This window comes from Haemaphysalis longicornis, unplaced genomic scaffold (assembly GCF_048455015.1).
Source record: "Haemaphysalis longicornis isolate Haplotype H1 unplaced genomic scaffold, Haemaphysalis longicornis Haplotype H1 scaffold_5, whole genome shotgun sequence".
Lineage (NCBI taxonomy): Eukaryota > Metazoa > Arthropoda > Arachnida > Ixodida > Ixodidae > Haemaphysalis > Haemaphysalis longicornis.
In genome coordinates this window covers 77184353-77195896 of record NW_027526385.1, presented here as the reverse complement: position 1 = coordinate 77195896, position 11544 = coordinate 77184353, and the positions used below count along the sequence as shown (strand labels likewise).

General features: G+C 48.2%; 1 protein-coding gene across 2 annotated transcripts; it reads left to right on the top strand.

The window, feature by feature from the left end:
• The first annotated feature begins 8079 nt into the window (after window positions 1-8079).
• LOC144138463 (acetylcholinesterase-1-like) lies at window positions 8080-11010 on the top strand. 2 transcript variants are annotated; one of them, XM_077670749.1, is made up of 3 exons: window positions 8080-8465; window positions 8544-10032; window positions 10782-11010. In XM_077670749.1, the coding sequence occupies exons 1-3, from the start codon at window positions 8444-8446 to the stop codon at window positions 10921-10923; spliced, it is 1653 nt and encodes a 550-aa protein (XP_077526875.1). In that variant the 5' UTR covers window positions 8080-8443; the 3' UTR covers window positions 10924-11010. The 2 variants fall into 2 exon arrangements, with proteins under 2 accessions (XP_077526875.1, XP_077526873.1); XM_077670747.1 differs by having other exon boundaries at window positions 8082-8465; window positions 8541-10032; window positions 10782-11009.
• Window positions 11011-11544: the final 534 nt, after the last annotated feature.

Genomic DNA, 11544 nt, shown 5'->3' with positions numbered 1-11544 from the left:
CACTGAACAATTAAGGATGACCGACCAACAATGGGAAATAACAGAGCAGTCTGTAACAAATGTGCGACAAACTCAAGCACTGGTGAAGGAGGTAGCAATGACATATTCAGCAGTTCAGCTTGTAAACAAATGTTGCTGGAACAGACCTTGTAACCCGGCAACTACATTTGGAGCGCGGCCTCCATTCCGGGTTGAACACCTGACCCATTCCTTCAAACAAATGGTACGGCTAGGCTCAGACACTTGGTAGGACTAGAGGGCCAGAGAGATGCTTGATCGCGCATAATGAACTTGAAAATTCATGGCCGCGTCAGAATGCAGACAGCCTTTTCAGCCCGATCATCTCGTCCCAACGCTGCTTGCAGACGAGACTGATGCCTGCGAATGTGAAACATGACACACCAAGCCGATTCAGTTTTGCGAAGTCACAACAAGCCGCTATGTGAGCCAAGTGCGCATCCACGACGGCTGTTTCGGCCTTTTTGCTTACGACAATTTACAATTCCAACAAGCAGCTCGACACGGTATTCGCGTTGTGTGTGCCTTTTGGAGCGTGACTGTCAACTGAATCGTAACATTTGACGAGAGAGCACGCGGTTACGGAGAGCACAGCAGCTTTTTTGTGCTGCTAGCTCGGAAATGACGCTGGAGAAATCGTCAGTAACAGGCGATTACACTTGTTTCGCTCTTAGCAGCAACTCGCTGCCCGCAGTTTCGCCTGCTCGGTCGGCTTGAGAAGTGCGTATTTCGCAACCCAGGCGTTACGATGAACTGTGTTCCAACTTTCGTAAGTAAGACTCCCTGTTAGGCGGGAGGTACAACCGCTCGAGCCAAAAACAACGCAACTGCAGTCTCGGCGATTTGAACAATTGTCAGCCCCGCCGTACCAGCGTCACCACTGACGCGGAAAATAAGGACACGAAATGTGCACTAATAAATTCTCTCAGCTTACTGAAACCTCGGGCAAACACTTAAAACGTGCGCCGATCAGTGCATCATATGCCTGTGATTTTCGCGTTACCGAATGGCCCGCACGACCGGCACACACACCGCCGGGAGCAAAAATAACTAAACGCGTATACACGACCAAAATTCGATCAAAAAACTCTTCCTTATCTCCGTTGCTTCGTCGTTCACAGTGAGTCAACGAAGCATGGAATGAAACACCCACTGCAGCGAGCCGCCGATGAAACGCCGTTATTTTCACTAAGTGCACGCTCCTACAGGGCTACGCTGCGCAAGCATGCGACTTGCACCTTTCCTGGGTACTTGACCCGCAAACTTCGCACGCAAAAACGAAATCGTGAGCCAGCATGAAATTGTAACAGTGTAAAAACACCCCGTCAAAACCATTCTCTATGAGCAACTTACAACCATTTACAACAAACGACTGGGCGCCGCCATTATTGATGCCATCGTGATACGACTTTCTGAAGTAAAAAACAACTTTATAAACACGGTTCGTGTTTATAAAGTTTATAAAAAATGATATGCGTATGTTTAGAACACGTTTCCACAGAATAATCTTTCCTCCACTCGAACCTCCAGTGGAGGAGGTCCTTGAAATCGATTTCTTCATGCATAATAAGCATTGCGGAATCCTCCTCTCAGCCGAGTGGAGGGAGAAAATGGAGTGGAGTCTCGTTTACGTTTAGAAACCCTTGTAGCAGAAGTTGTTGCCGCAACGTTTCTGCGATGTTGCCAATGTTTTGTAACGTTGGGCAACGGTATGCAACGTTATGAGAACTTTTGACAATGTTCCCAATGTGGGCCAACGCTCGACACAGTCAGCAACATTTCATGCACGTTTTTTAGATGCGACGCTGAGACCATCTCTTGTCGGCGGCCCTGTCCTTCCTGCGTGCGTCCGTCGTCGGCGTCCGCACCCTCCTCCGCTCACCCCCTCTCCTCTCCGATAGCGAACGCTCTCTCGCGAGGGGCATTGGATTGGATTCGATTGGCTTGGCTTGCCTTGAATTGGATTAAAGTGGATTGTGTTGCGTCATAGCCGCGGCAGACGCACTGGCGCCGGCGCGTGCCCAGGTGAGAGCGAACGCTCTCTCTCAGCATCTGCGGTTGTGCGGCCGAGCGCGCTCTCATTCCGCCGGTGGGCGGCGCTGCGGGCGGTGCTGCGCATGTTCAGTACTCTCTCTCTCTCTCTCTCTCTCTCTCTCTCTCTCTCTCTCTCTCTCTCTCTCTCTCTCTCCGCGGTTTCCTCTCCTTCGGGCGCGGCGGCCTTTCGGTCGACGGTTGCTCTCCACTTGCGCTTGAACCCCCCTCAGCGTCGCATCCCACCAGGGTTCCCGCGAGGGGAGGTGGGCGTAATTTTTTACGTTTCAGCAACGTTGCCGAATGTGGGCCAACGCCGGGGCTTGTCCGGCGTCCGGCGTCCGTGCTCACGGCACAGCACCGTGTAAATCGACACATCTGTGAACAAAAGGTTCACGAAAGGTTAGAGAGAGAGAGAGAGAGCACCATGTAAATCGAAACATCTGTGAACAAAAGGTTCACAAAAGGTACAAGAACAAAAAAGGTTCACAACAGGTTAGAGAGGGGGAGAGAGAGAGAGAGACGCACAGCGCCGTGTAAATCGAAACATCAGTAAACAAAAGGTTCACAAAAGGTTAACAAGAACAAAATGAAAGGTTCACGCAGGCGCGTAGCCAGGATTTTTTTTCGGGGGGGGGGCTAAGGTTGTTCTCAACCCCCCCCCCTTCCCCTCCCCAATGAAAAAAAAGCGCGGTAGTTTACATGTTTTGTTCATTAAAAAGAGTGCATTGTCCTGATAACAATGATACCAGTTTCATCGCCAACTTCAAAGGAATAGTCGAGATATTAAATAGAACATATGAAGCCGTGGCGAATCCCCGCCCACTTTCTCGCGATTTCTGTATGACATCACAGGATCTCGTTGGTACGATTGGCTCCCAATGACCTAAGCCACTGCCAAGGAACATGACTGCGCGGTTGTAGAGTGGCCAGCTCCTATCATTCGAATTCTAACGCGAAGTTAACACACTCATAATTACTTTTTAGTGCTGGCCTATATACATCACTCGTGCCCATATTACGTCACTGCAACGCTAAATATGAGTTTTTGATATTTGTTGCATTGCTCCGGTTGAAAAACGTCTGTGACTGGAATGGAGCGTGTGAGTTACCAAAGATATATGGTTCTACCAAATTGAACGAGGCTGTATTTTGTCTTCATATGGCCCCTTTAGGGTATCTCTCATGATATTGGTGTTGATTATGGTGGTATTTGCACCAGGTGAAGTTGTAAACTGGGAGAAAATCCCCAGACCGCGTGGTGCAAATCTGTTCCCGTGATACGGGACGTATTCTGCACGCACGGGCACCTTGCGCAGGCATTGCATTAAATAGCCATAGTTTCATGTGATTACTTGCTTTATTTCAACTTGTGGAGTATGATGAGTGTGAGACCCGCAATAAAAGGACGTGGGCCGTAAGAGTGAGTTTTTTTATTTAGTTCTTGTCCAAAATGCAGAATATTTTTTTTTTTTGCATATAAGCATTCTACGCCCGTATAGCCGCTTTCAGTGCAAGGCCAACGAAGCTCATTCTTTGCAGTCTACATCGAATTCATGCCCTTAGGTTATGTGTAGCGCAGGTCTTATCTTAAGAAAAAAAACGACAGGCTATGAATTATGCCTACAATAAGCGTTATATCACTAGCAAAAATTTCAGCAAACACTAATAACCCTATATCATACAGGCATCCCGCACAAGAACAGCGCTGTTAACGGCGAAAATTACACGAACATGGCAGGATTAGCCCTCACGCAAAGCGGAATAATTCAGCCATCGGTATTGGTTAATTAATTGCCATGCCAGTTAAAATTCCCGCTGATGTTTTTGGTCTCAACGCAATCCATCTCACAGCTTCTATCAGCACTCAGGGCAGACTTGAGAAGCTGGTGCTTTGTAGCATAGTGAATCTGGCTGACATTTCGGCACAGCCCAAATGTCGAGTCTGCTGTAATGAGCTCCCCTATTTTGTTCTGAAATAGTTGCATTATTCTCTAACAAGTATTCAATGCTTCGTGCATAAATGCCCTATAGCCTGACTGAAGACGTGCACTATCCAGTAACTTTTCTGGGGAGGCCATTCCCTTTAGGTGTAGGTACCATAAGGTAGAGTAAGTCTCTGCAAAGTGGACCATTCAATTCTGTATCGAGCTTTAAATTCAGCGAGATAAAATAATAAGGCAAAGACGGCGGTGTCTGGCCATACTCTGTGGTTAGGCATGTTCTGTGCAAATTGAGCAAAATATTGCTGTGTTCGGAATTTTGCCGTGAGATCTGAGGAAGGAGTTGTAATGAGGTCCTACCATTTTTATTTCAGACTTTAATGAAAGGACATACTTTTTAGCTGACTCGTGCGCTGCCATTGTTCAGCCGAGTACACACGGTGGGTTTTAAGCTAAACGATAAAACAGCATTTGCAGTGTATGAGCATGGTTGGCTCTGGAATGTATAGGGCGCACAGGAATTTTGTAGTTTTCGTTAGAGACTCGGAAAACGGAAATTATGTTGGGAAGCTCCTTGGTCCCCCAGAGAACGGAGCATCGGGCAGTTGTACAGAGCCAACATCACCTTCGCGCGTGGTGCGATGCTTTTGTTTCCCGGATGTCCACCAAGAAAACATGCGTAATGGCATGGCCCCGCAGACATAAATGCTACAGACTGCCGTTTTTCAGCGTGAAACAGACAGTAATGGCATATTTACAGCATTGCCTCGGTTGACAGCGACCGTGATGTTCACCTTTCAGGCTACGACATATGATAGATCTGCTAAAAATTGCGAAGTTTTTTTACAGTGATAATTCCTCGGTTATTAAGCAATGCTTACGATTGCTCAAAATTACCTTCGTTCGACAAGTTGCGGATCTAGGCAGAGGGGGGGGGGGGGGGGGGGGGGGGAGTAGTGCTGGTGCTCTTGATAGGGCCTGTAGTCTGTAGTCTGTTTGTTTAATTACGAAATTCTGTTGTCATGTCAGACCGATTGAGCATTGAAAGAACGATACGTCTACGCACACAGGACTTCGAAGGCCAGGAAGCGCTAACGGAAAATGTCTACCACAACGGCATGTTCGCTTCTGCGCCACGATTACGAGGGTTCTTCACTTGTGCACGCTGCTATGATTTTAAAAATTGGGTGCAGCAGTGGATGCACGCGTTGGTATGAAACGCGCTGACAAAAGTCTCGATAACGGGCACACCATGCGACAGCGGCTACTTCACATGGAGTTGTGTTCCTGTAAAAGCAAACTACTAAAACTGCGGCGAGACCTAATATATTTTAACTCTTCATATACCCATACTAATGCTGTCCCGATGCACTGAGTATCCTTCTCCAAGATTGTGTATAATAAAATATTTAGGCGTTTATACGAATTCAATTTACGTTTTCCTTCATTCAAAGTCACCTATCCGCTTCACAGTGTGCACTTCTTTCAACGACCAATTCACACGCAAATATTGCATTCGAAATAAAACGAGACACACATTTTTTATCTCACAGAAACAAAGGTATTGTAACATCGTGTATATTTAGGAAGTGATCAATTGATTTACACCGCACAGCTTAAGGCACAGCAACCTCCATCGTCAAAAGACATCAGTGATCATGCAAGGAAGAATCAATGCAAGAAAATGACTTACAATTTGAGGCCTCTTTTGTGCGTTGGCACTTGGAACATGAGCTTCTCAAAGGCATGGGCGCTTCTGTCCTTGCAACATATTGCTGTTTTTGTGTCTCAATTAAGCACCTCAATATACACTGCTCCGGGCAGCGGCCGCCCAGGTAAAAAGCGGCCGTGGACATTATTCACAAACATGTAGTCACATATTTAACAACCTCCTCTCACGATATCAACGAAGCTTTCGCGCGGGCTTTTGGACAGTCACCTGCAGTTACTCGAGTTTACGCATGAAATCGCTTCGACTTCAAACGACCGCGGTCAGATGGAGGCCATTTTTATTGACTACTCGAATACTTTTAATACTGCTTGCCACAAAAAACTTCTCCTCAAGTTAAAAGCCTTTTTGCACGGCACTCACGGCATTCGCTTGTTATCTGGGCTCTCAGCTATTACCTAAATTTAAGGCAGCAGCTTGTCGCGTTTAACAGTTCACAGTCGTCATCACTCCCTGTCACGTCGGGTGTGCCGCAGGGCTCTGTCCTTGGGCCACTCCTTTTACTAATTTATGTGAAGGATGTTGTTGAGATTGCAAAAAAACACACCAGTCAAACTCCGTCTGTAGGCCGACGACTGAGTCTACTATTCTTTTATCAGTAACCCCAGTAAGCAAATAGATCTAAATAACGTTTTTGTTTGTTTTTGTTCCTGAAGCTCAACGTAGAAAATGGCACTTAACCTTGATTAAACGGTATGCATGACATTCACAAACAAGAAGCAACTTCTACGCTTTTAGCATGGCCAGAGCATACAACATGTTAACGAATTCAAGTACCTTGTAACATTCTCACCGAACCTAAATTGGCATAAACATATAAACCTGGTCTGCTCGAAAGCGCTTCAGCAACTGGGCTTCTCGAAGCGAACGTTAAAAGATGCAACTTGTGAATGCAAACGTACCAACAGCGTACAAATCTCTGATATGGCCCGAACTTGAATTTGCCTCCGTGGTCTGGTCACCTCACTGCGCATGCGACATAGCACAACTGGAACGTGTTCAAAAAAAAAAAAAAAAAGCAGTAAGATTCATATTACCGTTATGATCAGAATTTTCGCCTTTGTCACATGCTGTTCGTCTATCACTCAAATCTCCCCAACACAGAGACGTACTTGTGAGCGTTCGGTACTTTACAAAAAATAGAGAACGAGATAATCACCATTGACACGCCGGACGCCCATTTCCTTTGCTAACTAGCACTCGCAGGTCGAACCCCCTGAACATCATGCCCTTCATGCCATTTCTAGATTGTTTGAAGTTTTCGTTTTTTTTTCCTTTCACAGTGGAATTATGGAATAACCTGGATATTTCTCTCCGAAAGTTGCCCACCAATAGTTTTTTGAATGGGACCGGCTCATGACTGAGCCGGTCTCTCAAGAGAGCCTCAGTGATACCACTGATTCACTCTCTATTTAAGCTAGAACTCGATCAGTACGACAACAAATAAAATCATGCATATTTAAGCATGTAGGCGAATACATGCCTGCAGACCTCTCTGCTTTCTTCTACTAAAGAGCTCTCTCTCTCTCTCTCTCTCTCTCTCTCTCTCTCTCTCTCTCTCTCTCTCTCTCTCTCTCTCTCTCTCTCTTAATTTTTATTTCTTTAGTTTTCGATCATGTGATCCCGACACGCCTACTAGAAGAAGTACGTGCGGATGCAGCACGTGTGTTCTGTCCTCTTGTGGTGCTGTTAGTCCGAACTGAAGGCCACAATTACAATTATTGCTGCCACTGAAAACAAAACTAAAACCTTGTTCTGGGTATTTAAACGTACAAACTAAAAAAAACGTTTTTAGGCTATAAAAACCGAGAACAGCTATAAATGACAACGTCTGCTGTTTACGTACGTGGCGCGACGCATGTCTCGTTGCTCGGGCGGGCGTGACAGAAGATAAGGAGGAGGTGGTTTCTTTGGACGAAAGCAGCCGCGGGTTTCAACTCACTGACTTTGGCCTAAGAAAATTGTACGAAGGTGAAAACACCGTCAGTGCCAGACGATTACCTGGCATGTGACCGCTGATATAACATAGAGGCTTAAATGCGCGTATTCCTTTCACTCCTCCAAAGCTTGATCGTCTTTCGGGTCTTTAATATACCCGATTCTCGACAACGTTGCCACGCTAGGCAAATGTGCCGAGCTACAGAGATAATTCCATTCTGTACCAGCTTGTTCGACAGAAAGACCGAATCATGCCATCTTCGATAGCACACGTGGAGCGCGTTTCAGAGTGTCTCAGCGATTTAAAATATTGTGGTCATTTCGACTCGGGTTTCTGTCCCTTGCACGTGCAACCTTAACTTAGTAATGTGTTCAGCACGATACTACCCCTCTCCTTTTTTTTTTTTGTACTCCTTGTTTACGCTGCCACTTAAACGCGCCCCCTTGCTAAGCGCGCTCAGAAGTACCAACCTTCTCTGTAGTGACCGCATATTCTTCTGCTCGCCTAGAACCTTCTGAAACGTTGCGTCGGTTGTGCTGCCGAAGTGCCACCTTCGGGATATCTGCCTAAGAGGCCATAAGTTTGTGTTGGAACACATAGTCCTCACAACGAGTGTCTCAGCAGTGGGCGCTCTTTAGTGTAACGGGGCTGGAATGTTTTGAGACCATCGCGCTCACGCGGTACGTATCCAGGTCTTCGCTTGCACTCGTACATGTGAGGTAACGTCCGGTGTTCGGAGCAAGTTTGGCCGTCGGACTCGCGACTGCAGCTGGTGGACACAAAATGCATCACTTTGGCATCTTGGGTAAGTGCCGCACAGGAGAACTTGGTGTCTACCTGCGAAGATTTGATTCCGTGCGTCTTCTTGTACCTTTTCCAGCAGTGTTCGTCGCCTTATGGAGCACGTTCGTAAACGCCCAGGATACCAACACAGTGTCTACATCCCTGGGAGCCGTTATCGGAAAGCAGGTGTGCGTCCAACAGCATTGCGTGCAAGCTTTTCTTGGGATCCCCTTTGCCGAGCCTCCCGTGGGAGCTTTGCGTTTCGCGAGGCCCGTGCCCAAGAAGCCGTGGCAAGGGCCGCTTCGTGCGATGGAGTTCTCGAAACCGTGCTTTCAGAGAAGAGGCAATATACCGCAGGTGCCCTGGCAGGGGGACGAGACCGAAAGCAGCGAAGACTGTCTGTACCTCAACGTCTGGACGCCCCAGAACCGGTGCTCTGGCGCACCAACGGCCGTCATATTGTGGCTGCACGGTGGTTCCTACAGGATTGGGTCGACCGATCTGGATCTGTACGACGGCAGCGCTCTTGCCGGCTACGGCCAAGTTGTTGTAGTCTCCGCGAACTACAGGCTGGGCGCCCTCGGGTTCCTGAACGCCAATGTCACCGACATACCGGGCAACATGGGCTTGTGGGACCAGTATCTCGCTCTGCGCTGGGTGCACGACAACATCGCCAAGTTCGGCGGTGACGCCTCGATGATTACCGTGTTTGGCGAGAGCGCCGGTGGCGCGTCGGCTGGTATGCTGGCACAGTCCCCGCTGTGCAGAGGCCTGGTCCGAAGAATAATCATGCAAAGCGGAAATCCGCGCTGGCCGCTGCCCATGGAGAACGACGACGGGCCGGGGTCTGTGCGCCGAGCACTGGCCATCGCCCTCGGCGTGGGCTGCCTGCACAGCGAAGCGGCTGAGACATTAACCGCAGACGTCATCGCCTGTCTCCGGAACGTGTCGGCTGAAGACATCGCCCGCGCAGAGTTGCAGAGCTTCGGCGACCACCTGTTCACCTTTATGCCCAGTTTCGGTGACGCCTTGGTTCCTATGCGTCCCATCGCGGCCGTCGAGCAGGGAAAAATTCTTCCTGTGGACGTGATGCTGGGGACCAATATTCGTGAGGGAGCCATCCTTCATTACATGCGCAGTGGTTCGGACGGCATCCCTAAGAACTGGACGAGCTCCGGTGCAGGCATTGACGTCGAGTTTGGACGCCAGTACCTCGCTCTCGTATTCGCCGCGTTTCCGAAGCCCATAATCGACCGCATCATCGAGCGATATTTGGGACACATGACCGAGCACTCGTCGCCAAGAGACGTATTCGCCGCGATGGTGTCCGCCGGAGGAGACTTTCTGTTCAACTGTCCGGTGGTGTTTTTTGCCGAGTCGTTTTCGCGCAGGCTCGGCGTACTGCTGGCCTACAAGTTTCCGCATGTCGCGTTGCACAGCTACTGGCCAGAGGAGTACGAAGCTACCCACTCCGATGAGATCCAGTTCGTGTTCGGTGCGCCGCTTCGACATCCCGACTTGTACTCGATGGAAGACTTGCTGATGAGCGAAACCATGATGGCTGCTTGGGCCGCATTCGCGCACACAGGGTTCGTATATACGCAATTGTTCTACGTAATCTGTCGTTGTCGTAATTGCAGTTAAATGCGCGATAACTTTGTCTTCTGAAGATTACTTCTGGTGAACTTCGATGCGGAAAAAATTGCTACTTGTAAGCCAGACGGTTGCAGCATATGGGTGGATAAATTTATTTGCATTGATTCGCGTCGTTGCGAGCAATGGGATTGGAGCTAAATAAGCGTGTACTCAAGGGTGATTACGATAGTTCTCTTGCGCTGGCACGTGATTTCTAGCTTTGAATGTGCCTCGCTCCACATTCGTTTACCGCGAATTTTAATGTTCGCGAAAGAACTTCGCACAATTAATGGTTTCTAGAGAGCAAGCGAAACGGGAATGATCTTTTGCGGACGAGGAGCAAGCATCAAAGCACGGAGAGAAGGCATTCCACGTATTTTAACTGACAAATTAAGCGTCTAGAGTTACACCTTCTACTGGTATACTAAATTTCGTGACTCCTACGATGTGGTGTCGTTATTCATTAGCGCCACTCGGCTATAGTGTTAGAGATATAGGTTGATACTCAGGAGAAATTGTGACCCTTTTTTTTCTGTCCCAAATCTAAGCAGCTTATTACGCTCGAATTTGGAAGGCACCAGCTGTGCCGCTTAGAAAGTTTGTAAAAGAAGAAACAAAGCACTAATTGGGCTCGTAACATCTTTTCACAATCAATATCTTCACTCGCGCATAACGATGCCTTTTCTACTTTCTCTTCTTTCAGGAGGCCTGTACTTCCGAACGGAGCAGCGTGGCCTAATTACGACGACGGCGGTCGTTCATACGTGACTTTTGATCATGGCATGGCGGAAGTAAGCCGAAGTCTCGAAGGCCAGAACTGCGCTTTCTGGAAGGGTCTGATCTGAGGACAGAAGATGAAGCACTTTCAGAAACGATGATTTCACCCCACAGTGTCGTCCACACCGCAGTATTTGAAATGTGAAATGTCAAGGGGCAACAAAATAAAGGATAACTGAGTTCTAACGAAGTTTCAGCGCAAGTGTTCTGCAACAAGTGCTCGCCCCAGAAAGGAAGCCGACACTGGGGATCCTCGATTTACCAGTCCGGGGCGGTCCGCGGGCAGTCCGAGGACTGCCTTCAGACCGGAAGCCCTATAGGAATACATGGGAAAATCGAGCGCCGGATCGCATCTCGGGCAGTCCGCGGACGATCCGGGGCTGATAATCGAGGAAGCCGACACTGCAACGACGTGCCATCGTGGGAGTTTTGGGAAGATGGATGCGTATCGGCTTCATAACTGGCTTGGCTAATAGCCGCAGCTGGCATATGCATAGCTACGCGATGGAAAATGCAAGTGAAATTGGTGCCACAATTGAAGATTAAGTATAGTATTAAGCAAAACTTTTAATTAATGCGTTACATTTTTCGCGCAGCACCCTAGTGCTTTATCTAAACATCTACACTTAGACGGCTGAGCACTGCAGACAACCACAGGAGCATCAGGTGGCAAATGAAAGGCACTGAAC

What these genes read in the sequence shown, in the direction of transcription:
- LOC144138463 (XM_077670747.1), top strand. Translation starts at nt 8,444, where the DNA reads ATGCATCACTTTGGCATCTTGG. An exon ending in GCATCACTTTGGCATCTTGG is followed by an intron (nt 8,466 to 8,540) that starts GTAAGTGCCGCA and finishes TACCTTTTCCAG; the next exon opens with CAGTGTTCGTCGCCTTATGG. An exon ending in GCCGCATTCGCGCACACAGG is followed by an intron (nt 10,033 to 10,781) that starts GTTCGTATATAC and finishes CTCTTCTTTCAG; the next exon opens with GAGGCCTGTACTTCCGAACG.